The following is a 19,891-nucleotide window of genomic DNA, read 5'->3' as shown; positions in this document are numbered from 1 at the left end:
TACAGTAGATGGACAAATCATGAAACTTCAAAATGCTGGAGATAAACAGAATATCCTAAAATCTGAGAGGAGAAAGTTAGAAAAATGATTTTAAAAATCTTAAAGTGAAAATAATTTTTTCAATTTAGCATTCTATACCCAGACAATTTTTATCAAGCATAAAATTACATATTTTTTCATCAAGAATTAAAAAAAAAGAATAAAGATTAGCAACAAGGAGTTGCTCCACTCCGTACCGGCAGGAAGCGACATATTGGTGTCTCAGGTCTTGCTGACGCAGCACGAGATTCCCGTGATGAACCTGTTGGACAGCAAGGTCAACTACTTCAGCCCGTCACTTTCTGTGTGGAACCGGGTCTCTGACAAATAGGACTCACTGGGCCAGTGCGAAGACTTCAGGAGCTGCCTACCGGCCCAGGACGCCATGATGTGCTCCCAACCGTTAGTCACAGGCCAGGGCCGCGCCTCCACCTGCTGCGGAGTCAGGCGACCTAGCTCTTCTCCGTGCCTTCCATGGGGCTACAACAAACCACCCTAGCCTACCTGGACAGTCAGGTCGCAGCAGCGCTAATCATCCGCTCCAGCCATGAGTACCACCAGTGGCTCCGCTACGCACAGTATGCTCTCTCACGCGATAATGCCTCTATCGACGTTCCTGCTTTCGCATGGGACGTTCTCTCTCGCGGTATTTCGACTCTCGCGGTACCCCTCCCCCCACCTCTAGGCACCCCCTTGCTTGCAATAGCACCACTGGCCTATGCGCAGAATGTCCTCTCACCCACTACGGCCTCTACACGCGGCACCCCCTCTCGGGCAGTATGTCCTCTCTCGGGGTACACACCTCTCTTGCAGCACACCCCTCTTTTGCGGTACCGCCACTGGCTCCGCTATGCAGAGTATGTCCTCTCATATAGTACCGCCCATACACGTGGCCCCTGCTCTCGCACGCGACGTTCTCTCTCGCGGTATCTCCTCTCTCGCGGTACCCCTCCCCCCACTCTCGGTACCTCCTCTCGCGATAGCACCACTGGCCTAGGCGCAGTTATGCCCTGTCCCCCAGTGCTGCCTCTACACGCGGCACCCACTCTGGCGCGGTACGTCCTCTCTTGCGGTACCCACCTCTCTTGCAGTGCACCGCTCTTTTGTGGTACCACTACTGGCTCCGCTATGCACAGTATGTCCTCTCATACAGTACCGCCTCTACACGTCGTTCGCGCTCTCGCACGTGACGTTCTCTCTCGCGGTATCTCCTCTCTCGCGCTGCCCCTCCCCCCACATCGAGGCACCCCCTCTCTTGCGACAGCACCACTGGCCTATGCGCAGGATGTCCTCTCACCCACTACTGCCTCTACACGCAGCACCCGCTCTCGCGCAGTATGTCCTCTCTCGCAGGACCCACCTCTCTTGCAGTACAGCCCTCTTTTGCGGTACCGCCACTGGCTCCGCTATGCACAGTATGTCCTCTCATATAGTACCACCCATACACGTGGCCCCTGCTCTCGCACGCGACGTTCTCTCTCGCGGTATCTCCTCTCTCGCAGTACCCCTCCCCCCACTCTCGGTACCTCCTCTCGCGATAGCACCACTGGCCTAGGCGCAGTTATGCCCTGTCCCCCACTGCTGCCTCTACACGCGGCACCCGCTCTCGCGCAGTATGTCGTCTCTCGCGGGACCCACCTCTCTTGCAGTACACCCCTCTTTTGCGGTACCGCCACTGGCTCCGCTATGCAGAGTATGTCCTCTCATACAGTACCGCCCATACACGTGGCCCCCGCTCTCGCACGCGACGTTCTCTCTCGCGGTATCTCCTCTCTCGCGGTACCCCTCCCCCCACTCGGGGTACCTCCTCTCGCGATAGCACCACTGGCCTAGGCGCAGTTATGCCCTGTCCCCCACTGCCTCTACACGTGGTACCCACTCTGGTGCGGTACGTCCTCTCTTGCGGTACCCACCTCTCTTGCAGTGCACCCCTCTTTTGTGGTACCACTACTGGCTCCGCTATGCACAGTATGTCCTCTCATACAGTACCGCCTCTACACGTCGTTCGCGCTCTCGCACGTGACGTTCCCTCTCGCGGTATCTCCTCTCTCGCGCTGCCCCTTCCCCCACCACGAGGCACCCCCTCTCTTGCGATAGAACCACTGGCCTATGCGCAGGATGTCCTCTCACCCACTACTGCCTCTACACGCCGCACCTGCTCGCGCAGTATGTCCTCTCTCGCGGGACCCACCTCTCTTGCAGTACACCCCTCTTTTGCAGTACCGCCACTGGCTCCGCTATGCACAGTATGTCCTCTCATATAGTACCGCCCATACACGTGGCCCCGCTCTCGCACGCGACGTTCTCTCTCGCGGGATCTCCTCCCTCGCGGTACCCCTCCCCCCACTCGCGGTACCTCCTCTCGCGATAGCACCACTGGCCTAGGCGCAGTTATGCCCTGTCCGCCACTGCTGCCTCTACACGCGGCACCCGCTCTGGCGCGGTACGTCCTCTCTTGCGGTACCCACCTCTCTTGCAGTGCACCCCTCTTTTGCGGTACCGCCACTGGCTCCGCTATGCACAGTATGTCCTCTCATATAGTACCGCCCATACACGTGGCCCCGCTCTCGCACGCGACGTTCTCTCTCGCGGGATCTCCTCTCTCGCGGTACCCCTCCCCCCACTCGCGGTACCTCCTCTCGCGATAGCACCACTGGCCTAGGCGCAGTTATGCCCTGTCCCCCACTGCCTCTACACGTGGTACCCACTCTGGTGCGGTACGTCCTCTCTTGCGGTACCCACCTCTCTTGCAGTGCACCCCTCTTTTGCGGTACCGCCACTGGCTCCGCTATGCACAGTATGTCCTCTCATATAGTACCGCCCATACACGTGGCCCCGCTCTCGCACGCGACGTTCTCTCTCGCGGGATCTCCTCTCTCGCGCTGCCCCTCCCCCCACCACGAGGCACCCGCTCTCTTGCGATAGAACCACTGGCCTATGCGCAGGATGTCCTCTCACCCACTGCGGCCTCTACACGCCGCACCTGCTCGAGCAGTATGTCCTCTCTCGCGGGACCCACCTCTCTTGCAGTACACCCCTCTTTTGCGGTACCGCCACTGGCTCCGCTATGCAGAGTATGTCCTCTCATATAGTACCGCCCATACACGTGGCCCCCGCTCTCGCACGCGACGTTCTCTCTCGCGGTATCTCCTCTCTCGCAGTACCCCTCCCCCCACTCGCGGTACCTCCTCTAGCGATAGCACCACTGGCCTAGGCGCAGTTATGCCCTGTCCGCCACTGCTGCCTCTACACGCGGCACCCGCTCTGGCGCGGTACGTCCTCTCTTGCGGTACCCACCTCTCTTGCAGTGCACCCCTCTTTTGTGGTACCACTACTGGCTCCGCTATGCACTTATGTTCTCTCATACAGTACCGCCTCTACACGTCGTTAGCGCTCTCGCACGTGACGTTCTCTCTCGCGCGATCTCCTCTCTCGCAGTACCCCTCCCCCCACTCTCGGTACCTCCTCTCGCGATAGCACCACTGGCCTAGGCGCAGTTATGCCCTGTCCCTCACTACTGCCTCTACACGCCGCACCTGCTCGCGCAGTATGTCCTCTCTCACGGGACCCACCTCTCTTGCAGTACACCCCTCTTTTGCGGTACCGCCACTGGCTCCGCTATGCAGAGTATGTCCTCTCATATAGTACCGCCCATACACGTGGCCCCTGCTCTCGCACGTGACGTTCTCTCTCGCGGTATCTCCTCTCTCGCACTACCCCTCCCCCCACTCTCGGTACCTCCTCTCGCGATAGCACCACTGGCCTAGGCGCAGTTATGCCCTGTCCCCCACTGCTGCCTCTACACGCGGCACCCGCTCTCGCGCAGTATGTCCTCTCTCGCGGGACCCACCTCTCTTGCAGTACAGCCCTCTTTTGCGGTACCGCCACTGGCTCCGCTAGGAAGAGTATGTCCTCTCATATAGTACCCATATAGTACCGCCCATACACGTGGCCCCCGCTCTCGCACGCGACGTTCTCTCTCGCGGGATCTCCTCTCTCGCGGTACCCCTCCCCCCACTCGCGGTACCTCCTCTCGCGATAGCACCACTGGCCTAGGCGCAGTTATGCCCTGTCCCCCACTACTGCCTCTACACGTGGTACCCGCTCTGGTGCGGTACGTCCTCTCTTGCGGTACCCACCTCTCTTGCAGTGCACCCCTCTTTTGTGGTACCACTACTGGCTCCGCTATGCACAGTATGTCCTCTCATACAGTACCACCTCTACACGTCGTTCGCGCTCTCGCACGTGACGTTCCCTCTCGCGGTATCTCCTCTCTCGCGCTGCCCCTCCCCCCACCACGAGGCACCCCCTCTCTTGCGATAGAACCACTGGCCTATGCGCAGGATGTCCTCTCACCCACTACTGCCTCTACGCGCCTCACCTGCTCGCGCAGTATGTCCTCTCTCGCGGGACCCACCTCTCTTGCAGTACAGCCCTCTTTTGCGGTACCGCCACTGGCTCCGCTATGCACAGTATGTCCTCTCATATAGTACCGCCCATACACGTGGCCCCTGCTCTCGCACGCGACGTTCTCTCTCGCAGTATCTCCTCTCTCGCGGTACCCCTCCCCCCACTCGCGGTACCTCCTCTCGCGATAGCACCACTGGCCTAGGCGCAGTTATGCCCTGTCCCCCACTGCTGCCTCTACACGCCGCACCTGCTCGCGCAGGATGTCCTCTCTCGCGGGACCCACCTCTCTTGCAGTACAGCCCTCTTTTGCGGTACCGCCACTGGCTCCGCTATGCACAGTATGTCCTCTTATATAGTACTGCCCATACTCGTGGCCCCCGCTCTCGCACGCGACGTTCTCTCTCGCGGTACCCCTCCCCCCACTCGCAGTACCTCCTCTCGCGATAGCACCACTGGCCTAGGCGCAGTTATGCCCTGTCCCCCACTGCTGCCTCTACACGCGGCACCCGCTCTCGCGCAGTATGTCCTCTCTTGAGGGACCCACCTCTCTTGCAGTACACCCATCTTTTGCGGTACCGCCACTGGCTCCGCTATGCAGAGTATGTCCTCTCATATAGTACCGCCCATACACTTGGCCCCCGCTCTCGCACGCGACGTTCTCTCTCGCGGTATCTCCTCTCTCGCGGTACCCCTCCCCCCACTCGCGGTACCTCCTCTAGCAATAGCACCACTGGCCTAGGCGCAGTTATGCCCTGTCCCCCAGTGCTGCCTCTACACGCGGCACCCACTCTGGCGCGGTACGTCCTCTCTTGCGGTACCCACCTCTCTTGCAGTGCACCCCTCTTTTGTGGTACCACTACTGGCTCCGCTATGCACGTATGTCCTCTCATACAGTACCGCCTCTACACGTCGTTCGCGCTCTCGCACGTGACGTTCTCTCTCGCGGTATCTCCTCTCTCGCGCTGCCCCTCCCCCCATCTCGAGGCACCCCCGCTCTTGCGATAGCACCACTGGCCTATGCGCAGGATGTCCTCTCACCCACTACTGCCTCTACACGTGGCACCCGCTCTCGCGCAGTATGTCCTCTCTCGCGGGACCCACCTCTCTTGCAGTGCACCCCTCTTTGGCGGTACCGCCACTGGCTCCGCTATGCACAGTATGTCCTCCATATAGTACCGCCCATACACGTGGCCCCCGCTCTCGCAGGCAACGTTCTCTCTCGCGGTATCTCCTCTCTCGCAGTACCCCTCCCCCCACTCGCGGTACCTCCTCTAGCGATAGCACCACTGGCCTAGGCGCAGTTATGCCCTGTCCCCCACTGCTGCCTCTACACGCCGCACCTGCTCGCGCAGTATGTCCTCTCTCGCGGGACCCACCTCTCTTGCAGTACAGCCCTCTTTTGCGGTACCGCCACTGGCTCCGCTATGCACAGTATGTCCTCTCATATAGTACTGCCCATACACGTGGCCCCCGCTCTCGCACGCGACGTTCTCTCTCGCGGTACCCCTCCCCCCACTCGCAGTACCTCCTCTCGCGATAGCACCACTGGCCTAGGCGCAGTTATGCCCTGTCCCCCACTGCTGCCTCTACACGCGGCACCCGCTCTCGCGCAGTATGTCCTCTCTTGCGGTACCCACCTCTCTTGCAGTACACCCATCTTTTGCGGTACCGCTACTGGCTCCGCTATGCAGAGTATGTCCTCTCATATAGTACCGCCCATACACGTCGTTCGCGCTCTCGCACGTGACGTTCTCTCTCGCGGTATCTCCTCTCTCGTGCTGCCCCTCCCCCCACCTCGAGGCACCCCCCTCTCTTGCGATAGCACCACTGGCCTATGCGCAGGAAGTCCTCTCACCCACTACTGCCTCTACATGTGGCACGTGCTCTCGCGCAGTATGTCCTCTCTCGCGGTACCCACCTCTCTTGCAGTACACCCCTCTTTTGTGGCTCTGCCACTGGCTCCGCTATGCACGGTATGTCCTCTCATACAGTACCTCCTGTCCACTGGCTCCGCTATTCACGGCATGTCCTCTCGTGCATGCGCTACGTCTTCTCGCATGGTACGTCCTCTCACATGGTACATCCTCTCGCGGTATCTCCTCTCATGGTACCCCCTCTTTTGCGGTACCTCATCTCACGCGCATTACCTCGTGAACAAAGGGTTTGAATACCAACTCCTGGAAATAGTGCAAGGACTTATTGGGGCTGGTCACACTTCCACTGAAGTCAGTGGGAGTCTACAGAACTTCAGCTTCCAGCACCTATTCACTGAGTGCCAGGAGAAGCTCAACCTCCTTACAGACAAGTAGCCTGCTCGCCACTTCCCCCACACAGTGAAAGCAGGGCTGCACTGGCCACTGATGCCACAGGAGGTGAGCTGTCCTGCACAGAGCCTCTGTCCTAGGCAGCTCTGCCCACGTCTTCCCTCCTTCCAGGGCTTGGAGTGGAGTTGGGTCCCTGCCCTGCTGCCCCCAGACCAGTGATGCATGCCCAGGCCTGCTATCTCCAGCACGGCCCCGGGCAGACCCAGCCCAGACACCATCAGGGGTGCCAGGCTGCTTCACCTTTGATGAAAGAGCCATTTGTTAAGAAAAAAACCCAAGACATTAGCGGATTATATAGACAAACCTGAGACCTATGTAAAAGGAAAGCCTATTTCAGCACACAGGCTATTTTTGTACTAGAATTTTTTAACTTGTAATATGGTCAATAATCAGGATTTCCCTATGTAATCAGGATTTCCTTATAAGTCACTCGAACATTGGGCTTCCCTGGTGGCTCAGATGCTAAAGAATCAGCCTAAAATGTGGGAGGCCTGGGTTAAATCCCTGGGTTGGGAATATTCCCTGGAGGAGGGCATGGCAACCCACTCCAGTATTCTTGCCTGGAGAATCCTCAGGGACAGAGGAGCCTGGTGGGCTACAGTCCATGGGTCGTGAAGAGTCAGACTGGACTGAGCAACTAAGCACAGCACTTGGACATTGGTCACTTGTAAGAAATTTAAACTCTAATTATGACAGCTTCATTGAAAAATAATTGTACTGAAATTAACTTGTCTATCTTCATTTGGTTTTAGTTTTTAGGTGTAAAAAGAGACTGTCTTGGGGGGGATGGGGCAGAGGGTGGGTGATTTCTTTAGTAAGTGTAAAATAAATGGACATGCATTAGATAGCAAAAAAAAAAAAAGGAATAAAGGCCAGCAACACCACACAAAATTTACCTCCCATTCACCCTTATTTTCTTAGGAAGACCATATCAAAATATGAGACTTAAGGAGGAAGACAATGGAATGCAGAAAACATAATATCCAAAACAATACAAAGACAAAAGAAAGTCCCAGGGCAATAGCTATTTCAAGTCTAGAGAACAACCTGCCAGAATAGAATTGAACATTACTCCCAGGAGGAATGTCTCTAGGAGACCAAACACATGCATGTGTGCATGCGCGCATGCGCATGCACACACACACAACACACACACACTGAAATTATTAGATTATCTGACAAGTTTTAACATGTAGAAAATCAAGTTAAGAGGTGACAGAAGGGTTTGAGAGGACTTGGCTATAGATTCTAGTAAAATTTAGTGAATTTTAAAAACCAAAAAAAATTTAATTTGCTGGATACATCAGAAAACAATGTTTGTTATGTGGTCATCACAATAAAAACATCAAATATGACTTAACTAGAAATTGAGAAATAACTACATTGGGAGATGCTTAGGGGGTGGTTCAGTGTAAGAAAATTAAAATCCTGCTATTCCTTGAAGGAAATCATTAGATAATGGCAAAAACTCAAGAGACAGCAGTATTTTAAAATTTTAGAAACATGGAAGTAATTATTTCTAACAACTAAACTATTGAAAGTGGATGTTGTGAGAAAAAAAAAAAACAGGGAGTACAGAGGCCCAGTATGCACACCTCCTTTATTGCTTGTTCTCTCACTCTTAGCTAGATATATGGAGTGAGATGTGGATGGGGTGACAACTTTGAAAAAATAAAAACAAAACAAACTAATAACACTCCAGGGTTCTGACTTAGATGATGATATCCTTTTTTTAATTAGATAATGCTATTTAAAATTTATCTTTTATTTATTTTCATTTATTTTTAAATCTAATTGATTTTACTTATTTGGCTGCACTGAGCCTTCATTGTTGCACACGGGCTTTCTCTAGTTGTGGTGAGCGGGCTTCTCATTTTGGTGGCTTCATTTGTGGCAGAGCATGGGCTCTAGAGGCCCATGTTTGGTCAAACAGCTTGGGCGAGCCGGCTTAGCTGTCCCCATTTTCCTGGACCAGGGATCGAACCTGTGTCCCCTGCATTGGCAAGTGGACTCTTACTACTGGACCACCAGGGAAATCCCTCGCTGTTTCTTTTTTTTAAATTTATTTATTTTTAATTGAAGGATAATTGCTTTGTAATATTGGTTTCTTTTCTGCCATATATCACCGTACATGTCTAACTCCAAAGTAAGCTCCTTGAGAGTAGAGAACATAGTTTCTTCTCCCTTTACATTTCCTCCTATACACAGCAGTCTACTGGATATGCAGTAAGCACTTACTGGCAATATAAGGTAATTGGTAATTGGTAATATAAGGTAATATGGTAATATAAGGGCTAAGAAACTAGGCAAAGTCAGGGAATGCCAAATTAAGAAAAATGAGAGACCCATGTATACTGATAACAAAAAAATTATATCTGTGTTAATACCATGGTCTTAATTGTAGATACATAAGTCTTTCATATTCTTATTAACTGGGTTCTGACACTATCACTATATTCAAGATAGACTGCTGAGTAAAAAATTTTAAGGGCACGTAATAGTATCTATAATATGATCTTATTTGGTAATAATTTATATTTTTGTCTACACATAGAAAAAAGTTTGTGCTTATGTATACCAAACATATATAATAATTAACTCTGGAGATGAGGAAGAAACACCTCATTTCTATTTTACTGACATTTTTTTTGTATGTAGTTCTTTTTTTATATAGTATTACTACAATCCTGGAAGAGGAAATGGCAACCCACTCCAGTATTCTTGTCTGGAGAATCCCATGGACAGGGGAACCTGGCAGGCTACAGTCCATGGGGTCGCAAAGAGTCGGACACAACTTAGCAACTACACAGATTACTACAATAAATTTAAGAGTTTTTTTGTGTTTTTTTTTCAATATGCCCACCTCCGTCTCTCTCACATTTTCTTATGAAGCAAGGTTATCGATACAAGAACCAAGTAGACTAGTATCACTTGCAGCAGCAATACTTACTTTTTGGTTGAAAAGAGGTGTCGTCGTCCATCAAGTTGCAGAGTCACCTAAGCACTAACACATGACATCAATCAATTTTATGAGTCACTTTAAGTAACACCAAATATATTGAAACATGATATTTGGGTTTCAAAAATCGTTGGGTCTAATTTCAATTTCCAGAAACTCACCATGTGACTCCAGACAAGGTAGCAAGTTAGGTCTTAGTTTTCTGCCCTATAAAAGTAAAGATACTTACTATTAGGGTGGATTTGTTAAATTAAATGCTAACACATTAAATATTCTTCTCTATAAACAGTTTACCTTTTGAGTTTGATATTTACATATTACTCACTTTCCATAACTGGTTCATTCCTGAATGAAAATTTTTTAAATAAAATCCTGAATGTAAATAGCATTTATTACTTGAAGAAATCTGATAAATTATTTAATTACAAATAATTTTTGAAAGGCATCCTATAAAAATGAGTAATGACCCTGTAATACATGTTTTAGTAAATCTGAGTTTGAAATGCTAAGTAACATTAATTTTTAACTGTTATTCTTCACATTTCAGAAATAATATTATTTTTAAAATGCATTCAAAGGAAATTTTAAGGGTTTTTTTTTTTGGTCTCTTACCAATGTTAACTGAAAGGAACAGAAAATTAGTTGGACACATTTTATCATAGATTAATTCATTAAAAAATTACTCATTTCCTTCTGCACTCAATGTAATGTGCTCAATTCTAGGGGAAAAATTGATAGATAAATCATAGTACTTACTTTCACAAGTTTATGATCTAATGTCTATGTTTCTTTGGGCTTTTTAAAACATTTAAACATTTTCAAAAAACATTTAAATTGCTTTTTTAAAACAATAACTTCTGTTCTGAATTCTCATGCACATATATTTTTTTACATACAAGATAAGTATGCTTAAAAAATTTCAGCTATTTAAAAAAGTTAAAATTTAAACATCAATAATCTAAAGTATTTAGATAAACAGTTAACTGATTATCCTCAGACTAGCAAAAGCAAGCTTTCTTGCTTCTTCCAATTTCAAATCATTTCCTTTAATCATTAGATCAAAGGGAAAAAAAACTTAACTCCAGAAGAAGTTACTGGTAGAAATGTCTGAGTTACCATTATAAAATTCTCTAGTGAATTCTGTACTTAAATGTCCCTAGTTCTGAGGTGTGGCTATTGAAACCTCTGAACTGAATTATTTGAATAGTTATTGCTTGTCCCTAAACTACAATTAAGGTTAATGCATATGTCAAGTACATAGATTCATGACAATTCTTGCTCAGCATTAAGGACCTACTACTATGAAGAATGGAAAGTATTTTTTAAGAGTCACCACTGTACAGCCTTTGAAATTCATATAGAACCCTTTTATTAAATGATCATAAACAATATTGTTTGGTACAAAAGGCCTACATTAGTACTAAATGTACAAGTAGTCTATATAAACAAGTCATATCTACTGCCTATGACTACAGAGATAACTTTTGAGGCCAATAGTAGCCACCAAAGAGCCTCAATCAGTGCATTCATAAACACTCTCAGATGCCATTAGAATCATAACTTTAAAGCTACATTACCCAATAAAGCAGTTAAGCCTCCCCAAAGTGATCACCACAAAAAACTCTCAGATCGTCACTTCAGAGCTTTGGTGGCAAGGCAAAGAATTCTATGAGAAATTAAGTCATTTGTTAGAGAAATGGAATATCTAGCAAAATATGTAAGGAGTACCTTAGCATTCCTATAATAGCAACTCCAAAGGGTCTCCAGGTTCTGCAACTCGGAGTTGACACCAAAATAAGCAGAAGAGAACTCTCCACCTCAGCTACTGACTCAGGTAGGGATGCCCAAATTCAATAGACTGGTCTTATGCAGGGGAAAATGAATTTCAAGTAACTGACTAATGAAAGACCTCTTGGAGCATTATCCATTCAGGCTTTGGAGACTGCATGTATAAATAATTATTTTATATATATATATATATATATATATATATATATATATATCTTGTTTCAGCTCTTATACATCTAAAATTCAGCTATCTTTTAAGAGTTAATTCTACAAAAATTAAAAAAATCTGTGGATTAAAAGAATTACAATAGTAAATTGTATGTTATGTGCATTTTACAAGATGAAATACTTGAAAATATCAAGATGCCATTTCACTCACTAGGATGGTTGTAACTAAAAAGAATAGATTAATAACAAGTGTTGGCCAGCATATGGAGAAACTGGAACCTTCATATACTGTTGGTAAGAATATAAAATGATGCAGACACTGTGGAAAACACTTTGGCAGTCACAAACTTAAGACTTAAAATTAATACTTGTTCTTGTTTCCTTAGCTAAGTCGTGTCCAATTCTTTGCAACCCCATGGACTGCAGCACACCAGGCTTCCCTGTCCTTCACTATCTCTCGGAGTTTGCTCAAATCCATGTCCACTGAGTCAGTGATACTATCTAACCATCTCATTCTCTGCTGCCCTCTTCTCCCTTTTCCCCCTAGACACTATGAAAAGGCAAAAAGTTAACACATAACCCAGCAATTCCACTCCTAGCAAGAGAGAATTGAACACGTCTGTCCACACAAAAACATGTAGATGAACATTCATAGCAGTACTATTGATAACAGCAAAAAAGTGAGCAATACAAATGCCTGATTAATGGAGAAACAAAATGTGATATACCTATACAAGGAAATAATATAGTCATAGAAAGAATGAAGTACTGGTACATACTACAAAATGGATGGATGGATCTTGAGATTATACTAACTGAAAGAAGCTAGTGAGAAAGAATACGTACTGTATGATTTCATTCATATGAAATCTCCAGAAATGGCAAATTCATAAAAACAGAAAATAGAGTAGTGGTCGCTTACAGCTGGGAGGATTGGGGAGTAAATGAGTGACTCCTAATGGATGTAAGGTTTCTTCACAAGGTGATGAAAATGTTTTAAATTTGATTGTGGTGATAATTGCACAGCACTGTGGATGTACTAAAATCATTGAATTGTACACTTCAAATGGGTGAATTGTACATTATGTAAATTATAGCTGAATAAAGCTGTTAGGCATATAATAAGCTGACAGGATATAATCCTGGTGGTGATGGAAAAAGACTACATGGAGAAAGACTACCTAAGAAAGACACCAACAAAGAATAGCAAAGCGATAAGATTACAGAGTAGAGAAAAAGAAGGTAGAACAGGGAGACATTCAAGTTCTGATGTGATACGTGTATATATTGCAAAATGATCACCAGAGTAAGTCTAATTAACATCTATCATTACAGTTGTTGTGAGTGTGTGTGTGTCATGAGGTCTTTTAAGAGCTACTCTCTTGCAGTAGCCTGTGTGCTCAGTTGTGTCTGATTCTTTTCAACCCCATGGACTGTAGCCCGCCAGGCTCCTCTGTCACGGAATTTTTCAGGCAAGAATACAGGAATGGGTTGCCACTTCCTACTCCAAGGGATCTTCTCCACCCACTGATTGAACCTGCATCTCCTGACTTGGCAGGCGGATTCTTTTACCACTGGGAAGCCCCCTGCTCTCTTAGCAACTTTCAAATACCCAGCACAGTCTTATTAATTGTAGTCACGCCATACTATATTACATCCCCAGGACTTATTCTGTAATTAGAAGTCTGTACCTTTTGACCACCTTCACCCAATTTTGTCCTCCCCTCCCCCAATCTGTGTTCTGTGTCTATGAAGTGTGTGTATGTTGTAAAGATTCCACACACAAGGGAGATCACAAGTTATTTGTCTTTCTTTGACTTAGCATAATGCCTTAAAGGTCCACTCATGTTGTTGCAAATGGCAGGATTTCCTTCATTTTAATAGCTGAATAATATTCCATGGAATAATGTGGAATAATATTCCATATTTTCTCTATTCATTCATCAAAAGATGGACACTTAGATTTTTCCATGTCTTGGTTATTAAATAATAACATTATAATAATGCTGCAGTGAACATGGGGGTGGAGATATCTTTTTGAGTTAGTGTTTTTGTGTCCTCTGGGTAAACACTCAGAAGTTGAATTGTTTTATTATATCAGTACTCATGTTTTTGTCTATATTTACTACTGCATTGTCATCAAGTACTATTACTTTTACTGCTGGTACCTAATAAAAGAACAGAGAGAAACAATATCTAAATGATGTATTTGTACTAAATAAAGGGAAAAATAACAGTTTATACAGAGAAATGAAGGTACTGAAAAAATTTAAATAGAAAATTCTTGCTACTACCTAGATAGATATGAATTATGGGTGTGAAAAACTCAATTGAAGTAGTTAGTGACTTTGTTTCATCAAAGTGTAGTATTCAGTGCTGTAAGGTTGATTTGAATAGTATTGATTTTGCAGTCCTGATTATTTTATGACTGTACAAGCATTCTAAGAATATTTAACTGTTTTAAGTAAGAGGGTATCTGTGAAAATGTTTTCCTTATAATACGACTTTATTGGTACTGTACTCAAATCCAAGAAACACTGTATTATACCGTGGTTTATTAGACAACTTCACTGGCACCTAAGAACAATTCAAACTCTCAAACCAGGTCTTGAAAGCAAATCATATATAATTTAGAAGAAAAACATAGACTCATCGTCTTGTCTTTGTCTAAGAAGTTTTTATATTGTAGAAATTATTTTTTGAAAGCCTGAGCACAGGTATACTTTGAGTCTATGTACATTTTGAGCAGATCTTTAATAATTTTACTATTTCTTCCCTAATTTAAGTTTTCAACTTTTGTCTCAGTTGACTTTCATAATTCATCTACATGTAGAAAACAACTACTTGACATTAAGATTTAAAATCATTAGCACAGTATTTTGCAAAGCTTGTCTATATTTTAAAACATTTTAACATTAGCTTTTGAGATGGACCACCATTCTAATAAAATATACTTTCTGCAAAGTAATTTTTATATCATACTCAGAGTAAAGATTTTATCTATAAGGAAATGTTTTTATTGCAATTCACATGTAAAAGATACAACTTGGAGAAAAGACTAGTGCATAGTGGACCTTTCAAAGCCAAATTATATAACAAATACTTAATTGAAGTTTCATAAGATATTCTATAATCACTAATTTCTAAAGTAACCTCAGGAAGTATATATTGTTAATTCACATTTTATAGGAGTAAAACTAAACCACTAGGGAAAATATCAAGTAAAGATATGGAGTACAATTATGGGAACACTAGACATAGGAGCAGAACAACTGAGAGGGAGTTTGAAGTCTACCACTTTCTGGTTGCCAAACCTATAGGATATTTAATTGGTCTCTTTGAACTTAGTTTTTCTATCTGTAAAATGAAAACAGTAATACCTTCCTTGCAGCACTACTGGAAGATTAAATAAAGTACATGAAAAATTATTATACAGTAATTTGCCTTATTTTGTTCATTTCCTTCTTTACTAAAAGTCGTACAAGTTGGTGAATATAAGCACTAAAAAGAAACAAAAATTCTAGTTCATGTATAGAACTGTTAAAATATTGTCACAAATAAAAGAACACCAGATTAGTAGTTCTCAAACTTTTTATCTCAGGCCCACTCTTCATTCTTAAATCTTACTGATGACTCCAACGAGCTTTTTGTTTATGTGGATTATATCTATTTATACTTACCATATTAGAAATTGAAACTGAGGAAAAAATTAAATATATATTAACTTATTTAAAGTAATAAAAAGTCCATCACATGCCCATATACTTTTAATTAAAATAACTATTTTCAAAAACAAAAAATTAATAAGAATGACACTGATTTACATTTTTGCAAATGTCTTTAGGATCTGTCCTAATAAAAAGACAATTGGATACTTTTAGCAATTTCTGAAATGTACTTTTTGTTTTTCAAAGAACATACAAAGGAGTACACTATGTCTTATTAATACTTATCTAATAAAACTGGTTTCACTATTTTTTATTCTTATGCAATTATTTCTAAAATGACTTAAAATACACAAGATGAAAGAAAAGTAGTCCATTGGACCCAGATGGTATGTAGGGATGACTACTTTTCTTGATATATGGTTATTAAAAACACTTCTTAAAAGAAAACTGCTTTGCAAGGAATGAATTAAAAAGGCCTAGATACACTTTTGATACAAATCATGGAGAAAACCAAGTCCTTCTTGAGTCACTATTTAAAACAACCTGACTGAAAATCATGTATATTTTAAGTCCTTCTCTGAAGCAAAAAGAAAATTGTTCAGGGTTACATATTTAGTGAATATGTGAAATACTTCTGACCTTAAAAAAAAACACTTTTGAAATAAAACATTTTCAATATAAATATCCAATAAATATCTTATCTGTCACTAAAACTATGGGTTATTTAATGTTTACAAAAATTGCTAATCATTTAGGTATTTTCCCTGTATAATAAGAAGAACAGAAATATTTTGATATGGTTCTAAATGTCCTCTTGAATAAAGAAAACAAATTGAAGAGGAGGTACAGAAATATATATCCATTCCCCTTACTTTTTCCACTAAAAGAGCTGTTGCCAAGGAGTAAAACCCTAGGCTGAAAAAATTAGATTGGACTAGAAAACTGAACTGATGAAAATGGGTTGAAGAGGAGAAGCTGAAATTTGGACCCCTTCAACATAGAACTTTTTTCAAATTTTCAACATACTTGGAAATAATATTATTTTAATACTAAAAAGTTGAAAAGATATTAATTCTTTTGTAAAAATTTTTACTTAAGTATAGCTGATTTACAATGTTGTTTTGATATGAAGTCTTAAATATTTTAAATATAAAGGAAAAGAAAATGGAAAAATGCTACCTATATGTTTTAGGTGAGTCTACTTGCTTTTCCTCCTTAACCACTTCACTCTTACAAAAAGTGGATCATAATATAGTGGACTGAGCATTGGCTAAGAAGTCAGAAGACCTAGGTTCAAGAATTGGTTCTATCACTCTTAACCGCAGGACTAAGGGTAAAATCTCCTTGAGGTTGTTTCCTCAACTTCAAAACAGTTCTATCAACACCCCACAACCCACCTCAAAAGAGGTGATAGCAATGAAATGTATAAATGCAAGATACAACTGTAGTGGGATTTGTACCAATGTTAACACATCAAGGGCACATAGCCTTAATTTTATAAGCAAATGGGTGTCTTCATAGGCTTAGTAAAGTTTCTGCTTAAGGAGACAGTTTGAATTTTCACGGTAACCTCCCAAAGCAGGACACATCACAAATGCTAAGACGAGAATTTTGTGGTTAAAACTCTACTTCTCGGTTTTAATTTTATGTTTAATGGCACTAAAAGATATTAAAAATCACTGTTCAAACCTGAAAATAATAAAAGCAAAATTTAAGCTCACAGATTAAAAAAAAACCAAACAAACCTAAAAAATTCTTGCAAACAAAGAGAACTCCTTGGATGTAGAAGCTAGTTCACTTGACACTTTCTTCTCCGATCTCTCCTTTTAAAATAGCATTAAAACTTGAGATAAGTTAAGAGGAACTCCCTCCGTGTCTAGAGAAAGATAAAACCTCAGAATGAGATAATTTTTTCCATCTCATTAAGTAAAACCTGCAACGATCGCAGTTAAAAAATTGTGTCTCTAACTCCACGTTTCTCCTCAGAGCTCTTCTCCTCTAGACAATAACGGAATGGAGCACGATTTCTACGACGGCGGAGAGAAGTTCCTTTGGCAAGAACAACGGTGTAAGCACTGAATGACCAGTAACCTGGGTGGGGGGAGTCAGCACAGAAAGGAAGGGCCCAAGGGGGCCAGGAGCCAGAAAGTTCGGGACCCTCTATCCCCTCTATTCCCAAGACTGAAGAGCCTTGAGGGTGGGCGGGTCTCGCCAAACATAGGCATCATATGTACAAAAGACCAAAGGGAGTTGCCTCCAGAAAGAAAAGCCAAAACCAGTCTGGGACAGACCGACACTTAGGCCCCCGAGGGTGAGGAGGGAGCAGCAGCAACCCGCGCGGCTCCGACCTGAGGGTGGCCAAACGCTGCCGCCAAGCAACTACCTTTCCGAGATGCCTCCCCCGCCGGGCTGGCGCAAGATGGTGGCCCACCCGCCACCGCGCCAAGTCCGTCCCCTCCCCCGCACCCTGGGCCATCCTGGCGACCTATGCCAGCATCCAGACCCTCGACCCAGTCCTCACAGCCGGGCCACCTCAACTGCCCTCGGAGCAAAGTGGCCACAGCCTCGCGGGAGAGCCCCTGCCTGCTTCCGCGCGGCGCAGGCGGGGGACACTTACCGCGAGCGGGGCAGGTCAGCCTGACTGGGACTCGGAGGAGGAGAAAAAGGAGGAGGGAAGGGAGGAGCGCGAAAACATTAGGCGGCGACTGCAGCCACAGCGACGGCCCGCGGCGACTCTCAGAGCGGAATGAGTGCCTCAGAAGAGGGCAGAAGTATATAACTAAGCGCGCTGCCTCATGGGTAGACGCCAGCTTCTCCCCCCGCCCCCCAAACATCCGGGTTTCTTTTCTAATTGACCAGGGAGGGCGGGCGTAGACATGTGCAAGGCTTTACACATTCTCGAAGTCAGCGGTCTGCTGCTTGTGGGTGGTGGGCTGTGGGTTACAAGCCGTGGGTCAGGGCGAGGGTCTGGGGCTGAAGCAGATCATCTAGGTCAGTCCACTGTCCAACCCGCGTTGCAAACCAGAAATCAGAGCTGTGCATCAAATTTGAGCACGTGGAAACGTGAATTCTAGGTCTTCCCAGTGTGTAGGAGCTGGACGCTCCAGTTTGAAAAGTACTGTACCCAAGAGGTGAAGACATAAACCAGATGAGTAAGAGGAATAATTATTTAAATAATTTATTAATTTAACTAAATCTGTTTTTAAAATATGATTTTGGTTGCATCTGTCAGTTAATTCTAACTCTGCTATATAGATGTCTATGATAATTAAAATGTTAAGAAAAACACCTGCCAAGATTCTGCTTGCAGAAACATACTCTAAACAATATATAACAGTATAGAAAGTTTCTTCTCCCAGTTTTCCTCATAAGGTCTATGGCACTAGTGGTCATCCTCACAAGAGTTACCAAGACATAAAACTTTGCCTCAATAGTTAAGGAACTATTATTCATGTAAGTTCAAGTAGCCACTGAGCTGTACCAATTCTTCTATTTGAGCAAATGTCTTCTTTCTCACCTATACTGCTCTTTGCTACTGGTTCTGATAATGAAACTTACAAGGAAAGAGAGAAAGTAATTAAAATAACCAGCATGGAAAGTTTAAAGTTCCAGAATTTTAAAGTATTCATAGGTTGCTCCCCACTTCTTTTTAACTTTAAATTTATTTTTTAATTGAAGTATAATTGCTTTACAGAATTTTTTGGTTTCTGCCAAATATCAACATGAATTAGCCATGGACTACCCTGGTGACTCAGCTGGTAAAGAATACGCCTTCAATGTGGGAGACCTGGATTCGATCTCTGAATTGGGAAGATAGCCTGGAGAGGGGAAAGGCCAGCCACTCCGCCTGGAGAATTCCATGGACTGTATAGTCCATGGGGTCTCAAAGAGTCGGACAGGACTGAGCAACTTTCAGTTCACTCCCTGGTGACCCAAACAGTAAACTATCTCCCTGCAATGCAGGAGACCTGGAAGATCCCCTGGAGAAGGGAATGGCAACTCACACCAGTATTCTTGCCTGAAGAATTCCCATGAACAGAGGAGCCTGGTGGGCTCCTTTGGACTGGAGGGCTACAGTCCTTGGGGTGGCAAAGTCAAACATGACTAACACTTTCACCTTCATGCAGGTGGCCCCTCCCTCTTGATGGGCTGATAAGAAAGCTCAGTGCTCTCTCCTTTGTTGTCAGTAGGAAATTTAAAACTAGGAAGTTTACACTCATGGCACCTTCTCTTTCAGTGCAGGTAGGAAATTTTAAACTCACAGATCTCCAGCCCTCTGCCTCTTCCTTTGGTGCAAGAGGGAAATTTAAAACTTGTAAATCTACAGCTAGTGAGTCCCATCCCTTAGAGACAATAAAGGCCTAATGCACTCAGTCTGCCTCTCAAGAAAGTCCTGACCATTTTGGCCCCTGTGTTTTCCGTGAGGGTTCCTTGAATAATGAAATTTCTCTCAAATTCTGTATAAGTGTCTGAACCTGCACATCTAAAGTAAAATTGGGAGGAGGGAGAGTCAATCTGCCTCGGAGGGATGAACC

At 44.7% G+C, this 19,891-nt stretch overlaps 1 protein-coding gene across 12 annotated transcripts in view; it reads right to left on the bottom strand.

The window, feature by feature from the left end:
* Positions 1-18,091, bottom strand: part of ZNF280C (zinc finger protein 280C) — a 64,317-nt gene extending 46,226 nt beyond the window's left edge. For 8 of the 12 annotated variants that reach the window (XM_065916313.1, XM_065916312.1, XM_065916317.1 and 5 more), the window contains exons 1-3: positions 17,974-18,091; positions 9,894-9,939; positions 9,724-9,777 (exon numbers count right to left, since the gene is read on the bottom strand). In XM_065916313.1, the coding sequence (XP_065772385.1) occupies positions 9,724-9,754 (31 nt within the window). In that variant the 5' untranslated portion in view covers positions 9,755-9,777; positions 9,894-9,939; positions 17,974-18,091. Of the gene's footprint in view, positions 1-236; positions 302-9,723; positions 9,778-9,893; positions 9,940-17,973 lie in introns of all 12 variants that reach the window. The other 4 variants (XM_065916309.1, XM_065916320.1, XM_065916310.1 and 1 more) reach the window with 3 other exon arrangements.
* Between the last annotated feature and the right edge of the window lie 1,800 nt (positions 18,092-19,891).

Source organism: Muntiacus reevesi, chromosome X (genome assembly GCF_963930625.1).
Source record: "Muntiacus reevesi chromosome X, mMunRee1.1, whole genome shotgun sequence".
Classification (NCBI taxonomy): Eukaryota; Metazoa; Chordata; class Mammalia; order Artiodactyla; family Cervidae; genus Muntiacus; species Muntiacus reevesi.
Note: the sequence above shows the minus strand (reverse complement) of the source record. Positions and strands in the feature narration are given on the sequence as shown.